At 43.7% G+C, this 17,006-nt stretch overlaps 1 protein-coding gene across 1 annotated transcript in view; it reads left to right on the forward strand.

The window, feature by feature from the left end:
- The window catches only part of KIAA2012 (KIAA2012 ortholog), a 116,618-nt gene that overhangs the window by 4,651 nt on the left and 94,961 nt on the right, over positions 1–17,006 (forward strand). The window contains exons 3-5 of the mRNA XM_028168624.2: positions 8,529–8,688; positions 10,761–10,916; positions 15,367–15,509. Of these exons, the coding sequence (XP_028024425.2) occupies positions 8,529–8,688; positions 10,761–10,916; positions 15,367–15,509 (459 nt within the window). The remainder of the gene's footprint in view (positions 1–8,528; positions 8,689–10,760; positions 10,917–15,366; positions 15,510–17,006) is intronic.

Here is a 17,006-nt window from a genome sequence, read left to right on the forward strand (position 1 = left end):
CAGGTGGGAAACAGAATAGAAACAGTGCTGTAAACTGAGCCCCGCAATAACCACACCATCTGTTCCTCGGGATCAGTATTTCTTCATCCAAATAGTATACTCCAAGAGTTAAAAACACCACACTCAAAGTAAAAGAGCCAAAGCGGGGAGGGAAATAAAAGGGAGGATGGGTAACCAATAGAGTAGCGCTGTTCACAGAAGGATCTCTCCTGGCTAAACTGTGAATCAGGAAACCTACACAACGCAGGCTCCACTCAGACCTGTGAGAATCAAGGCTGTCGCAGGAAGGTGAATTAAATTTTTAAAGCATCTCACACCATCTCCAGTTCTACATATGGATCTAATGACATGCATGTGGCAATCCATCTGGGTTTCATTTTATAGCTCAACACACACCTACTCTTTAACTTTCTTGATGGCCCAACTTCCTAATGAGCAAAGATAAATGTGCTAAATTGAGATTAGGTGTCAGAGTTCTTACACTTCTAGATACACACAGATGTGTTGCTTGTTTGGTTTTTTTTTAAAACAGAAGGAAATATGGTTCAAACATTCCCAAAACTAAAACCATTCTTCCTGAGGCCTCTAATTCGTCCAGCTTCCCATCACATATTTAAAAATCAAATAGCTATGAAATCTATATAACCATAATTTGGGGTAGTATCTAAATGATACTCATAATGATGCTTTTGAAGCATAGCAGAAACCTCAAGTACATCTCAAATCATTGGAAATTTTAAACATTCTCACATTGTTTTCGTATTTCTTATTCTTATATTTTTAAAATTTTGCAAATCCGGTGATATTTTTTACATGTCCACCATGGTACATTGATTAAATAATGTATTAGAAATAATCTGTTTTAAAAATTCAGCTCACAGAGCATCCCATTTCTTTTTTTTTTTTTTTTTAATATATATGCTAGGTATTATTTTTTTAATTTTATTTATTTATGGTTGTGTTGGGTCTTCGTTTCTGTGCGAGGGCTTTCTCTAGTTGCGCCAAGCGGGGGCCACTCTTCATCGCGGTGCGCGGGCCTCTCACTATCGCGGCCTCTCTCGTTGCGGAGCACAGGCTCCAGACGCGCAGGCTCAGTAACTGTGGCTCACGGGCCTAGTTGCTCCGTGGCATGTGGGATCTTCCCAGACCAGGGCTCGAACCCGTGTCCCCTGCATTGGTAGGCAGATTCTCAACCACTGCGCCACCAGGGAAGCCCAAGTTATATTTTTTGAATAAAGTTTATTTTTGCACTCTAATCATAACATCAGCTCATTATACAAAATAGAAAGATACAGAAAAATAGGAAGAATAATAAATTATCCTTTCAGCCAAAGATCAGGAAGACAAAGTTCCCTTTGCCAGTCCTAATCAATTACCTGCTACTGGTTTGATGGTGTCCCTAAGAAGTGCTCTGATGGCTGTCAGCAAGGTTCTAGGAGGTACCAAAGCAGCAAGCGGAGAAAGAGTGGCTTGACTGCACTCATTCTGCCAAGTGCGCTCCATTGGAGCAGCTCCTGAGCAGTTGTACTTACAGCCTTTAATAAACCTAGAAGCAAGAAAGATCAGGAGAGAATCATGAGTCATCCGTAATGATGAGGTCAAAGGTATTGTCAGTAATAGCTAACACTTGTTGAGTGCTTGGTGTAGGCCAGGCATTTAATCTCTATAACCACACCCAATCTGCACAAGCTAATGAGCTGGGTGCCGCCATTACTTCCATTTTGTAATAGGAAAAATGGGGGTTTGAAATTAATTAACTTCCCCCAAATTATACATCTAAGTGGTGGAGCTAGAATTGGAGCCTGGACAATTGAGTCCAAAGCCCCACTTTTAGTCCCTAGAGGGCCTAATTTTGAAGATACCACATGCCCCAGGGAAAAGAAACATCTCTCCTGCTTTAACAGTATTTTTTTAAAGGGATCTTGGTCTTCCAACACATCCCTTAAAATCCTTTATTACACAAATCAGAACACAAATCAGATTTTCATTAAAACCAATCTGGGTCGTCAGGTAACATGTTCAAGTAAGCCATATATATGATCCAGTAGGCTTCACTTTATGTATTTCATCCATTGGTTCCCTTGTATAACCACTAGATAGAGAATATTTATAATAACGGCTAACACTTAAGTACTAGGCTAACACTTAAGTAATACTATTGTACCCATCACCATTCTAAGCACTTTATACTTATTATCTCATTTAATCTTCACAACTTTATGTGTACTTTTTATTGTTGTAAAATATACATAAAATTTACCATTTTAATCAATTTTAAGTATACAGTTGAGTGGCAGTAAGTACATTCACATTGTTATACAACCATTACCACCATCCATCTCCCAAACTTTTTTATCTAGCAAAACTAAAACTCTCTACACATTAAACAGTAATTCCCTATTTTCCATCATTCTACTTTTTGTGTCTATGAATTTGACCACTGTAAGTACCTCATATGAGTGAAATAATACATAGTTATCATTTTAGTATTTTGTGATTGGTTTATTTCATTTAGCATAATGTCTTCAAGGTTCGTTCATATTGCAGCATGTATCAGAATTTCCTTTCTTTTTAAAGCTGAATAATGATTCCCTACGTGTATATACCACATTTTGTTTATTCATTCATCAGTTGATGGACACAAATTGCTTCCACGTTTTGGCTATTGTGAATAATGCTGCTATAAACCTGGATGTACAAATACCTGTCAATGTCCCTGCTTTTAATTCTTTTGAGTATATACCCGGAAGTAGAATTGCTGGATCATATGTAATTCTATTTTTTGTTTTTTGAGGAACCGCCATACTGTTTTCCATAGTCGCTGCATCATTTTACATTCCCATTAGCAATGCCCAAGGGTTTCAATTTCTCCAGATCTTCAACAACACTTGTTATTTTCTGTGGTTTTTTTAAATAATAGCTATCTCAATGGGTGTGAAGCGGTATCTCATTGTGGTTTTGATTTGCATACCTTAGTAACAAGTAATATTTAGCATCTTTTCATGTGCTTATTGGCCATTTGTGTCTCTTCTTTGGAAAATTGTCTACCCAAGTCCTTTGCCCATTTTAAAATCAGGTTGTTTGTTTTTTTGTTTTTGAGTTGTAAGGGTTCTTTACACATTCTGCATATTAATCCCTTATCAGATATATATGATTTGCAAATAATTTCTCCCATTCTGTGGGTTGCCTTTTCACTCCTGCTAGTGTAAAACTTTTGATGCACAAAAGTTTTACATTTTCTTTCTTTCTTTTTTTTTTTTTTTTTTGGCCACGTGGCATGCAGGATCTTACTTCCCCCACCAGGGATTGAATCCGTGCCCCCTGCAGTGGAAGCACGGAGTCTTAACCACTGACTGCCAGGGAAGTCCCAAGCTTTATATTTTCATGAAGTCCAACTTATCTATTTTTTCTTCTGTTGCCTGTTCTTTTGGTGTCATATCCAAGAAATCACCACCAAATCCAATGTTGTGAAGCTTTTCCCCTACATTTTCTTCTAAGAGTTTTATAGTTTTAGCTCTTAAGTCTATTCTACTTTGAGTTAATTTTTGTATATGATGCAAGGTAAGGATCCAACTTCATTTATTTTTGCATGCAGGGTATGTACTTTTATCATCCTTATTTGACAGATAAAGAAACTGAGGCACAGATGGGTTAAGTAATTTCCCCAAAGCCACACAGCTAGTAAATAATGGAGCCAGGATTCAGACTGAAGCAAACTGAGCTCTTAAAGAAACTGAAGCTTAATTTTTTCTGTTTTCATTTCTAGTTGTTGTATCTTCTTTGCTTTTGTGACATATGGCTGGTCAAATCTTTGATGCTTAACGGTTTGGTTGAGAATCAAACCCTGTTACAACATTGCAACTATGGGAAAATTCAGACCACTTTATGATTCTCTTCTTAATGGCTTGATACTCAGGAACATATGGCCACCAAAGATATGTGGGAGAGACAGTATCATTTGTACAGACCCTCAGAAATTAAACCTGCAGAGCAAAGAGCTAGCTGAAAGTGGCAGTGTTTACACAAGGCTGATTAAATTCAGGCTGGGGCTGAGAAGACTTTTCAGGCACAGCTGCAAGTGGACACACATCTCTCCCCTCCCACCTCACCCTCACCTCAACTCTGGTTGCACTCACCTGGCAGCCCCAAGTCTGGCTCCAGGCACACCTGCACAGGTGCAACAACAATGGTGGTTACCCTCTGTTCTAATAAGGCTTGGCTTTTGCCAGGGCACACTAACTCCTGCAAGCCTGACCAAGGGGCAGGAGACACCAGCTGTGCTCCTCCGGAGAGAAGGACTTCTGACTGGAGTGGGCAGCTGGAGGTACAGGTGGTCAGCAGGAAAGTACAGACATTTGGGGGATTTCTATTCCATTGAGCTAACATCTTGAATAGTTATTAAATAGTCAGTGCCTTGAACATTGCCTGACACATGGCAAATTCTCAACAGATAGTTGTTAGATGAACATATTAGTTGCCAGGATGTGGCGGTGGGAGGTCATAACCTCTACCCAGCAGGTCTAGGTGTACAATGTGGTCAGGTAGGCAGATTTGTGCTCCTGTGATACCTGATACAAGGCAGCCCATGAGAGGAACTAGACTATAATTTATTAATATGCTGTCAAAGTATAAAGACGGTAGAGACTGAGATTGCTTCCTACCAGGAAAATCTAGAGTGGCGTCTTGGAGGAGGTAGAATCTGAGCTGAGTCTTGTGGTAAAAAATAAATGGACAGCGACCCTCTAGGCATAGATCAGTGAAAGCCCAGAGGGGAGAGTGGGCAAAGTCAGAGTAATTAGACAGGTGTGGCTCTTACCTGGAGAAGTGAGTGGGGTCAAACTACAGAGGGCTTTGCCTGCCAGCCCTGGGAGAGCTGGATTTCTCTCTTTACCTCTCTGTTGACTCCTGCACACAAAGGCTGCCCACCCTCTGTGGTACAATGACAGCTGGCGATCTGGGCATTTCTTGTCTTCCTGGGGACACTGGCACCCTGCCACCGCATATCTGCTGGGCGGGAGCACTGCACACATGGGCTCCTTCCATCTTCTGAAAACCCTTGCCTGCCAGGACCAAGGTGGGGTGGCCATGACAGCCAGTGTGGGGCTGCGGACAGATGCAAGGGCGCCCCTTTGCCCCTCTGCACATGGAGGCCGGGGGAGCACCAGGAAGTTGGCGGGCCAGAGCAAGTCCCTTGTTAGAGGAAGCACTCCCGGTGGAGTGTGGATAAGAGACCCCTCTCTGCTCACTAATTACTCATTTCAGAAGAACCAAAAGCTGGGGTTGATTAGCAAAGCCAAGGCAGGCCTGAGAAGTCTGGAACCATCGGCAGCCAGCCTCCTGCTATCGTTTATTTCCCTGTTCCAGAAACTCCCTTCCTGGCTCCCTTCTGCCTCCTTTTATGTTTTAGAGTAATTTTGGTGGTTAGAGGTTCAGGATAATGTTGGAGAAGGAATAGAAAAATATGGAGAATGTATGCAAGGGCGGAGGGTGCAATAAAATACATTAATTTTTAACATGTTTTCCATTTATAATATAATCTATTTTACTGAAATTTTGATTCCATAAAAAAAGAGAGAAGAAAAAACTATCTGTAATCTTATGCCCAACACCCTAATACTGTTATTAGAATTTTAATGTATTTTCTTCCAGTCTTTCCACCATGATTACACATTTATAAAATAAACTTTTATGGGATTGTAGTTGTACTATACATGCTCTCTAATACCTTGCTTTTTGCCACTTAACTTATTATTCTACATGTTGGAAATGAGTGAATAGATTTAACCCTGAGTGAGCTTTTTGGTAACCTAAGCAGGCCTGTGGCCTCCTGCAGTACTTCAGTTAATCCAATGAGATGTGAAATTTATGAACCAACTTCACAGGCATAATTTGAGAAATTACGAACAGGAACCAGAAAACTAGAAAAAAAAACTTAAAGAAGCTGTGGTAGGCAGAATAATGGCCCCCCAAAGATGTCTACAACCTAATTGCTGGAACTTATGAATATATTAGGTTATATGGCAAAGGGAAATTAAGGTTGCAGATGGAATTAAGATTACTAACCAGATGGCCTTAAAACAAGGCGGTTATCCTGGATTATCAGGGCAGGCCCACTATAATCACAGGGATCCTTAAAAGCAGAAGAAGGAATCAAAAGAGAGAACCAGAGAGATGGCAGCATGAGAAGGACTCAGCCCAATGTTGCTGGCTTTGAAGATGGAGGAAGGGGTCACAGGCCAAGGAATGCAGGCAGCCTCTAGAAACCGGAAAAAGCAAAGGAACAGATTCTTCCCTAGAGCCTCCAGAAAGCCCTGTAACACCTTGATTTTAGCCCCGTGAGACCCATTTCAAACTTCTGACCTCCAGCACTGTAAAATAACAAATTTGTATCATTTAAAGCCACTAAGGGCACTTCCCTGGTGGCGCAGTGGTTAAGAATCCGCCTGCCAATGCAGGGGACATGGGTTCGAGCCCCAGTCTGGGAAGATCCCACATGCCGCGGAGCAACAAAACCCGTGCTCCACAACTACTGAGCCTGCACTCTAGAGCCCACGAGCCACAACTACTGAGCCCACGTGCCACAACTACTGAAGCCTGCGTGCCTGGAGCCTGTGCTCTGCAAAAAGAGAAGCCACCGCAATGCGAAGCCCGCACACCGCAACGAAGAGTAGCCCCCCCTTGCTGCAACAAGAGAAAGCCAGTGCACGGCAACGAAGACCCAATGCAGCCAAAAATAAATAAGTAAATAAATAAATTTATTAAAAAAAAAAAATCCACTAAGCGGGGAATTCCCTGGTGGTCCAGTGGTTGGGACTCTGCGCTTTCACTCCAGGGGCCCAGGTTCAATCCCTGGTCAGGGAACTAAGATCCCGCAAGCCACGCAGTGCGGCTGAAAAATAATAATAATAATAAAAAGCCACTAAGTGTATGGTAATCTGTTAAACAGCAGTAAGAAACTAATACAGAGGCCAAGATCAGCTTTCAAACTCAAGGCAAAAATGTATCTAGATGTGCCAAATTCCAGGATAAGGGATTCCCTAATTCTTCTCGGCAACTCCCTGCCACATTGAGCAAGTGGCCGAGTAAAGCTACAGAACCAAGCAGGTGCTTCAGAAATGCCCCCTACTGAAAAATAAGGGGCTCTTATCCAGATTAGACAGGGCGTCATGCCATCTGCACCAGGGCCACAGCATCTCAGAGGAGGCTTGGTTTTATCACATTTAGAGGGAAGTCATTGGAAGCAAAGATTTACAGGAGGAAATGAAGTTCCAGTTCATCCAGAAAAAGCCTTGGATCTAATGGCTCCATAGACCAGGGCTTAACACAGTGCCTGGCACGTAGAAGGTGCTCAACAAATTTTTATTGCATGACCAAATGAAAAAATGGAGTGAGTGAAAGAACTTAAGTCATTTTGTGTCCACTGCCCTCCCTACAACTCCCTCTCTCACGTCCTCTGGAAAAAGCCTCAAGATTTACGTGGGGCTGAGTTTTTCAGGCTCTTTTTGTACTTGAAGTACTTGCCACATAAACTGTCCAGACATCAAGGACCAGGTGATGCTCTGTGCTTGGATTCCATGCATTCATTTAATTAACAAATTCTGAGAGAGTAGAGCCAATTGAATAATAAGCCATGCTTTTTTTTTTTTTTTACCTTTAGTCAATTTATATATTAGTTATCAATCTGCCTTATTTGTCGCTTTTTCTCCAGAGAAAAAGCAGACTCAGATCACAATCAGTTCTTCAGTCAAGAGTGCTGTGATTGATTGGTGATGTCTGCCATGGACAACAGGGATGAGGAGAGATGTCAACACAAGGACCACGTGTTTGCTATTCTTGTGCTTAACTGATTACCCTTAGAGAATTTCTGCCTCATTTAAGTGGTTATGATATTAACTTGTCCACCTTAAAGGATTATAATGAGGTGAAAATTATTTGTATAAGATAAAGCCCTAGCCAAGTGTAAGATGTTATTATTCACATTTATTTCCCATGATGTCTTGCATAGTGACTTTGGCAGGTAGGTTCCCAGAAACTTCTCCCTGGCTGAAACGAAATGCAGCAGAGCCAGATATTTTCAAAATGCCATGCTCCTCGTGAACACAGACAGAGTTTGTCTGTCCCATTATTCATATTGCAAACACTGAATGTTGATGCTGATTTGTCGACCTGGCTTTCTCATTGCCATACGGGGCCACTTTTTAAGATACTAAAATGATTTCCACAGGCTGAACTAAATGATGTGTTTTCTTTTGAGGCTCTTTATCCTTTTCTGGTGTTCTATCTCAAGATGGGATCTGGTATTTCTCATTTCTCCTTCTCCTTCCAACTGCAAATCCACAGGGGCCTTTCAGAGTTTTGCTTGGTGGGCTCTTGGTTTATGTCTGTTGGCCGAGGCATCTGTTTCCGGTGCCTTCCAGCACCTTCCGGGAGTCTCCCGGATTACCGATGAGGATTGTGCTAGCCCGCCTGTATCACTGCGAGGCTCCCAGCTCAGCAGCTATGCTGTTTCCTGACTGGTGTCCCCACAGAGAGAGCAGGACAGGGCCTGGCAGCCGAACCTCCACTTCCGAAGCCAACCAGAGAGCCAGGGCCTACGGCGGATCCAGCCTGGGTATTCAGCCAAGAGATACCTCCGCGGCCTCCTGCGGACGTGGCCCCCTGACACCATGTACAGGCTCCAATGTGCAGGTCAGTGGGGACATGGGAGGAGGTGCACCTTGAGCCGCCCCGCCTCGTATTCTGGTGTGAGAGTGTGTTTTCCATCAAGGTCTGAAACAGCAGAATTTCAGGCCCAATTCTGTGTTAATTGTGCCATCGCTCCTTTCGCCCGTCAGCTTCCCCCATGTGTGCGGAGGGAGTGCAGCCTGAAGTCTTGCCTTCCCTCTACTGCCTCTCAACAGTCTCACGCTCTGCATCCCAAGCAGAACGTGCTTCCCAAGCTTCCCCACGCAGAGACTCCAGATGCTCCAGTGCAATCCCAATCTTTTACAAGAGAAGGAAAAAGAGGCCCAGAGGGGCAAAGTAATTTGTCCAAGGTCATTCAGCCAAAAGCAAAGCTGAGACCAGAAGCCAGATCCTCCCCACACCCCAGGGGCCACCCTCTTCCCAACATCCCCTACTTCCCCTTCAGAGGGACCTCAGATCCCCCAGGACGTAGAAATGCTAAGCCTTCTCCTCAAAGAAGGTGGCTCTCCAGCACAACCCACCCAGGAGTGAGACGGACACCCCGCTGCTGAACAGAGACCCCAAACACACTCTGTAATGGCTTAAAAATAAAAACAGGCAATGGTTGGGAATTAGAGTTGCCAGATTTAGCGCCTACACACGTGCACATACACACAGAGGCACGCACAAAGAAGTTACACTTGTAATATTTGGTACATATTCCTACTAAAAAAGTATTCATTGTTTATCTGAAATTCAATTTTAACTGGACATCCCATATTTTATTTGGCAAACCTATTGGGGAAGAGAGGCGTAGGCAGTAGGATTTGCCAATGCCTACTCAGCTAGTTGCCATCTCTTCAGCACCAACAAACAGACAGGACCAGAGGAAAACTGACTTTCTTCTTGCTTTATAGGTTTACTTCGGGAAAGGAGACAAAACAAGTCTCTCCCCAATAAGTGATGACTTGAAGGAAAATGAGAGATGTGGGTTTGTCCAGTAATTGGTTTACCCTTCACGGCCGACCCACGGTTCCAGGCAGTTCCATTTATCTAACACTTGTGAGAAAGAGCCTCTTAACCAGAGATATGTTTATTGTTGGGTGGGGCGGAGGGCAGAGCAGGCCACTGCCCCATGGCCCAAGCCCAATGTCTTCAAGGAGGAGAGCCCCTCTTAACATCAAAAAATGTCTCAGACCCTTCTATGAAAATCATGTAGCTACAATGTGTGGTTTAAGGAAAGGTCCATGTGTACGTGCATTCTTGGGCCTCTTGCCATAATTCCTCGCCAAAGGCCTTCTTGAGGGTGCGACTCTCAAGCTGGAGGAGCAAAGACAATACTGGGATATGAGATCATTGGCCCAGTGGACTCTGCCACCCCCTTCCTTCACATCTCAGAGCTCACCACCTTTGTGATGCTGGTATGTTCTCTGGTCCCATCTTTCCACTCCTATGATAAATCCTCACCACCCTTCAGGCACACGTCTTCTACAAAGGCTTCTCTGACAAATCCAGCCAATGTTGAGCTCCTCATTTTCTGGCCTTATATAACACTGACACTTGGGACCACACACGTAGAGCACAGGAGAGCTTTGTCTCTCCAACAGACTATTAGTGCCTTTAAAAAGGACCCATGTCTGGTTTTTCTGTATCCACCCTACTGCCCAGCAGAGAGGTGGGACCATTGATAAGGCCTCAATAAATACTTATAGAATGGACTGAAAATCATGGGGGTTGCAGAAGCAAGCAGGATATATCCAGGAGAAACCTTTAGATTTCCTCCCGAGGCAGGAGGTGCCTTTTACCCAACCCCAAAGAAGCAGCCATGTTTCTTCCACGAGGGGGACCCAATTCCTGGGAATGGTGGAGCGGAAGAAGTATATATGTGGCACAGGACCAGAGGCACCCAAGACACTAGACAGAGAACCCTCTACGGCTTCTATCTGATTTTTTAATCTCTCGCATCTTCTAATTGTCTTCCTTAATGGGCAATGTCCAAAGCTAAGACTAATGCAAGTGGGAACCTTGTAGTTATCAGCAAGACTTCTAGGCTGGCAACCATTGTTTCTACCAATAACTCCTGACCTACTCTTCAGGATACATCAAGGATTCTGTGCTACTCCAGGAAAGTCAACTTAATGTACCAAGGAATCTCAGGCCACAACAGGATCTTTCAGGTGTACCCCCCAAATACCATCTCCTGCCTGTCTTCCCTCCATTTTGGATTCAACCAGGAAAATCTTTGGAACAAGGTACATGTTGATTTTATCAAACCAGACCTCAAATACTTGGATTTTTAACAGCTTAAAATGAAGTTTTCCAAAATAAGGTCTAGGAATTCTGGGTTTCATTGTCCTCATCTGTAAAATGAGGGAGTTAAGTCTAGACCAGCACCATCCAATAGTACTTTCTGCAATGATGGAATGTTTTATACATATATATTTTTTTTTATACCTATATATGTGTATATATATGTGTATATATACATGTATGTGTATATATATGTATAAATATATTATATATATATATATATATATATATATATATGCTGTCCAATTCCAATATAGTAGCCATCAGCCACATGTGGCTATTGAGCACTTGAAATGTAGGTAGTGTGACTGTGAAAATGAGTTTTAAAATTTTATTTACTTTTAATTAATTTACATCTAAATAGCCACATGTGGCTAGTGGCTACTGTATTGGACAATGCATATCTAGAGTCTAGATTTTAGATGATTTCTTACATCTTTTTCACTCTAACACTCTTTAACCTGTGGTTTTGTGGCAATATCATAAGAAAAAAGACAGGCTTTGGAGCGAGAAATCTGGCTGTTCTGCAATGGCTGTTCTTTCTCTTACTAGATGTAAGATCTTGAGCAAATCACTCAACCTCTTTGAGCTTGTTTGCTTATCTCTGTAATGGACATAATAAGGCCTACCTCGTTACTGCACAGAAAATTATTGTGAGCTGTCTGTAAGCTGTTCAGTACTATGGAGGTTCTACCTGTCAATATTATTCTTGGGAACTTGAAGCATTAAAAGAGCCAGATTTGCTTTGCTACGGGAGATGGGGAAAGATGACTGGATAAAGATGACTGGGCAAAGAATAGGGTCTTGACTAGTACCAGAGTTTTTGAGAAACGAGAAGGAAAGGACAAGAGCCTAACATAATATAAAGTTAATTTTTCTGAAATGAAAAAGGAATTTTCCAGAAACAATAGTTGTGCCTAACCAAGCCCTGTACTTGCAAAAGGATCTAGTCAGGATAAGTAGAGAATCTGATCTATCAAATGGAGTGGAAAAGAACACGGCAGGTTCTCAGAGCCTGGTGCCAATAACATGCCCACCATACACCTCCCTTGAGTCTAGACTCCATTATCAAGGAATTTTGGTCATAACCTTGTCCAGTAGTTCATCTATGGGAAACATGCTGGTCAGGCAATTGTATTTCTCTTTGTAATTACACCCCGGTCTATACATCAGTCTCTATGCACTTTGCTAATGTGGGTCAACATCCCGGAGACCAGTTGATTCTGAGGCACTGATGAGATCAAGTTTCTGGGCCATCCATGTCCTAAGAGCAGTGAACTCACCCAGTAATCCTCCTGTGCTGGAACCTTCTGCCCTTCCCCAGGTGGCACCCCACCTCGCCATTGCCTAATGCCTTCTTGCTTCAAAAATTCTACTGTCTCCAGTTAATATCCTTAGACTTTGATGCCCTAAGATCTAAAAATACTGGGCTTCCCTGGTGGCGCAGTGGTTGAGAATCTGCCTGCCAATGCAGGGCACACGGGTTCGAGTCCTGGTCTGGGAAGATCCCACATGCCACGGAGCAACTGGGCCCGTGAGCCACAATTACTGAGCCTGCGCGTCTGGAGCCTGTGCTCTGCAACAAGAGAGGCCGCGATAGTGAGAGGCCCGCGCATCGCGATGAAGAGTGGCCCCCGCTTGCCGCAACTAGAGAAAGCCCTCGCACAGAAACGAAGACCCAACACAGCCATAAATAAAATAAATAAATAAAATTTGAAAAAAGAAAATGCTCCCTATTAAAAAAAATAAAAATACTGGACTGTGGACTACAGTACTTTCATTTGAGGGTGGATCAACACTGCACACCTAAGGAATCAAGTGACTTCCCTAATTGATGCCATATATGGAGGAGTTGTCACAATCAGGCAGAAACAGAGAGGCAATATTAAATAGTGATTAAACACGTGGCCATTAGCACCAGATTCTAAGCCATGTGACCTCTCTGGGCCTCAGTTTCCTCATTTATAAAATGAAGACGACCATACCCACCTATACCTCACAGGATTGGATGTGGGACTTAAACGGGATAATGCAGTATCTGGCTCATAGCAAGTGCTCAATAAATGTTAGTTATAGACCTCCCTACTTTGTGTTTTTTAAGCATAATTGTAATGCCCAATTGCCCATGATCACAGGGACCAAAAATCAACTTGTAAAGAAGGAAAAATAGCTCAGAGACTATAGCTTGAACCCTGACTGATGGTTTATTTGTTTTAACTTTATCTCCCCTTGGCCTCCCTCTCCTTGCCAGACACTGTATTGGAGAAAGTAGCAAAAGTCCTGGCTGCAAATCTCAGATCCCCCAACAATGTGATGTTGGCTAAGTCACTTATGCTTTGTGCATCCTTAGTTTGCTCATCTGTAAAATGGGAGTAGTGGTGTCTGCGTTCCACTCTCTCTGGGTTGTTGTAAAAAACCATAGGAGAAGACACCGGTAAAAAAGCTCTCTAAGAGCTCTAAATTACTACCCCCATGCACACTATTTGGGTAATCTGAACCCATATTTGAGATGGAAAGAGACCAAGTTGCATGGTCTCCTTTCAACAACTGAAACTTCCAATACCTTGCTTGCAAACCTGTTTCTGTTAAGCATAGATAAATGAGCCAGAGATGATGTTTACTGAGAAGAATCTTGGTTTCCTTCACATAGATTGAGTCATATATTCAATATCACCTGGGATACAGCTAAAGGGAAGAATGCCTCTCTATATCCTCCCGCCCCAGAGCACCCTGCCCCAACTTAGCCAGTCTGCCATATAATACCATTCAGCAGGTGAGTGGCCATTTGGCCAGAGTTTCACTTCCTCTACCCTCAGAAATGCATTTGGCTCCCTGGTGAATCTGACCAGGAAGGATGGCTCTGAAGTCCAGCTTGACCCCAAAGGATCATTCTAGAACACACAGAAAGGTCTTTAGTGCTACATCCTATATGAAGTTGAGGCTTTCTTGGGAGCAGGCCTAACGTGGCCCTGGACCACCCCAGATTCAAGGGTTCCCTGGGTCACTAAAACCTGAGCAGTCCCCCTGAACCTACACCTGAGTCTGTACCTGCCCCACCAACACTCTCAGCATCAGCTCAGACCCAAAGTAGCCTTCAGGAGCCAATGGGCAGAGGAAGGGGAGCTGCAGGGAGGGAGTAGTCCCACAGATAAGCTCTTGGCTCTTGACCCAGTGACACTAAGGATGAGAATGATGTAAGGAATGACAAGGGTTGGGGAGTATGGGGGACAGTGGGGCTGGCTGGGAGCCTCCAGAAGCCCAGCGCTCCAACATACACAGAGCCCCTGAGGGCTTCCAGTGCCTCTAGTTGAAAGACAGCCCCGCATTGTTCCACGGAGCTGCAAGCAGAGAGTGGAGGTGCTGCTAAAGCGGCTCCAAACAAGGAAAGTTTGCCAGACTGTTTCAGCAATAAATCTACCTTGAGTAAGTGATGAAAATAGCTGCAGGACCGTTTAACCATCGATGAAAGATTTGTTAACTATGCTGGAGTCATCTGTTGACTCAGATCCTTCCTGAGGGTTACACAGACAGGGTAAGTGCAGATTGCTAAGCAGTGCATTTGTCTGAGTTTTTCTACAAGTAAATGAACAGCAGACATCCCAGGAAATCAAGTGCTTCAGACTGAGCATCTCAGTGGCAACAGAGCAGGGCTGCAGGTCACCCCACCATCATCACACCTCTGTTATCCCCTAGTCCCTCACAGTTTACAAAGGGATGTCATATTCATGATCTTATTTGAGCCCCAGACAACTCTGCAAGGAAGCGAGAGCAAGAAATCAGTATCCCCATTTTACAGATGAGGAAACTGAGTCTGTGAAACAGACTCAACCTTGAGCCTCGTGACTTTTTTTTTTTTTAAAGACTTTTTTTTTTAAAGGAATTCCTTTATTTTTATTATTTATTTATTTATTTTTGGCTGTGTTGGGTCTTCGTTTCTGTGCAAGGGCTTTCTCTAGTTGCGGCAAGCGGGGGCCACTCTTCATCGCGGTGCGCGGGCCTCTCACTATCGCGGCCTCTCTTGTTGCGGAGCACAAGCTCCAGATGCGCAGGCTCAGTAGTTGTGGCTCACGGGCCCAGTTGCTCCTTGGCATGTGGGATCTTCCCAGACCAGGGCTCGAACCCGTGTCCCCTGCATTAGCAGGCAGATTCTCAACCACTGCGCCACCAGGGAAGCCCGAGCCTCGTGACTCTTAAAGCAGTTCTGTTCCACTGACCTGGCTGCCACTTCCATAGAGGCACTAGCAGAAATACAGTAATAAGGAGGGAGGAAGAACAAGGGCCTTGATCGACACTTTTGCTCAGTAAAGCAAGAAGGAAGGCAGTTTGGAAGCAGCTAACAGCATCATACCCATCTCTGGGCTTGTGAAGTTGACCCACTGTTCACCTTTGCAGGTCACCAGGGCCTGGATGAAGGGGAAGCTGGGGCTGGTGGACACGTGGACCAGGGCTCTGTAGCCAAGAACCACGGCAGCCAGGGGACTCGCTTGCCACCACTCAGGAAGCAGCCCTGGCAGGAAGATGAAACCCAGGCAGAGGTACCATTTCTAATGGGGTCCCCTCTGTCACTGTTCTTCTTGACTTTAGAGGTAATGCTCCCTCCCTTCACCATTTCTTGGGGTCCTCCAGAGAAGAGAAGAGTACTTTGAGCCTACTGACCCCTGTTTCCCAAAGTGTCACCTGTGGAACCCTAGTATCGCCAGATGCTCCATGCAAAAAAAGGGTTTCTTGGCCAAATACATTTGGGAAATGCAGCACACCATGTCCTCCTCCCAGAGGGTCACAGTGCACATTTGACCATGGACCATAGGTAGTTCTATAGGTAAAGTGGCTGGTTTAGCTTTAACTCATGGTTTTCCAAACTTACTTAACCACAGATCCTCCCTACACTCTTCACCCCATCTAGGCAGCTCTAGTCTTCTCTAGAAAAAAGAGCTTTTTTGGCCTTAGAGTTGGAAAAGCCTTGTTTTGAGTCCTGCATCTTGCTAGCTGTGGTGACTAACTTACTAACTAACTTTGAACCTGAATTACCTCTTCTGTAAAATGGAGCTGTTATCATACACACCTCCCAAGGTTGCTATGAGGATTAAATAAGTTAAAATGTAAAAATGCTTTCTAAACTCTAAGGCCCGTGTGTGTGTGTGTGTGTGTGTGTGTGTGTGTGTGTGTGTACAAGGTGACAGTGGTTCAGAGAAACGTAGACAACACGTGCTCCTATCTTGAATAAACATGTATGACTTACAAGCAGGTCATACGCCAATGAAACAGGAAAGGGGGAGAAGAGAAGTACCACCTAGTGGGAGAGAAGAGACATTTTATGATGGATAAAGACAATGATACTAGCGTGAATATACTTAATGCAGAACTATACACTTAAAAATGGTTAGGGCTTCCCTAGTGGCACAGTGGTTAAGAATCCGCCTGCCAATGCAGGGGACACGGGTTCGAGCCCTGGTCCGGGAAGATCCCACATGCCGCGGAGCAACTAAGCCCGTGCGCCACAACTACTGAGCCTGCGCTCTAGAGCCTGCGAGCCACAGCTACAGAAGCCTGCACACCTAGAGCCCGTGCTCCGCAACAAGAGAAGCCACTGCAATGAGAAACCTGCGCAGCGCAACGAAGAGTAGACCCCACTCTCCGCAAGTAGAGAAAACCTGTGAGCAGCAACAAAGACCCAATGCAGCCAAAAATAAATAAATAAAATAAATTTTTTAAAAAAATGGTTAAAATGATAAATTTTATGTTATGTATATTTTACTACAATAAAAAAAAGTTTTCCAAAAAGAAAAGACAGTGATACTAATGCTTGATTTTTAATTTTTTGATTTTGATTTTTAATTTTTTTGCAGGAAAGCACTATATGTCAGGCATGGTTAAATGTCATTCTCTCTATCACCAATAATAAAATGTTTTATTATAATAAACATCATGAAATATCTTGCCATTATAACCATGTTTTTCTTCCCAGGCTGCTAAGCAGATTTCATCCTTGGAACCACCAGTCTAGCCACAAGGTCTGACTGTTATAGGAACCT

The sequence above is a fragment of the Balaenoptera acutorostrata genome, chromosome 8 (assembly GCF_949987535.1).
Source record: "Balaenoptera acutorostrata chromosome 8, mBalAcu1.1, whole genome shotgun sequence".
NCBI classification, from domain to species: domain Eukaryota; kingdom Metazoa; phylum Chordata; class Mammalia; order Artiodactyla; family Balaenopteridae; genus Balaenoptera; species Balaenoptera acutorostrata.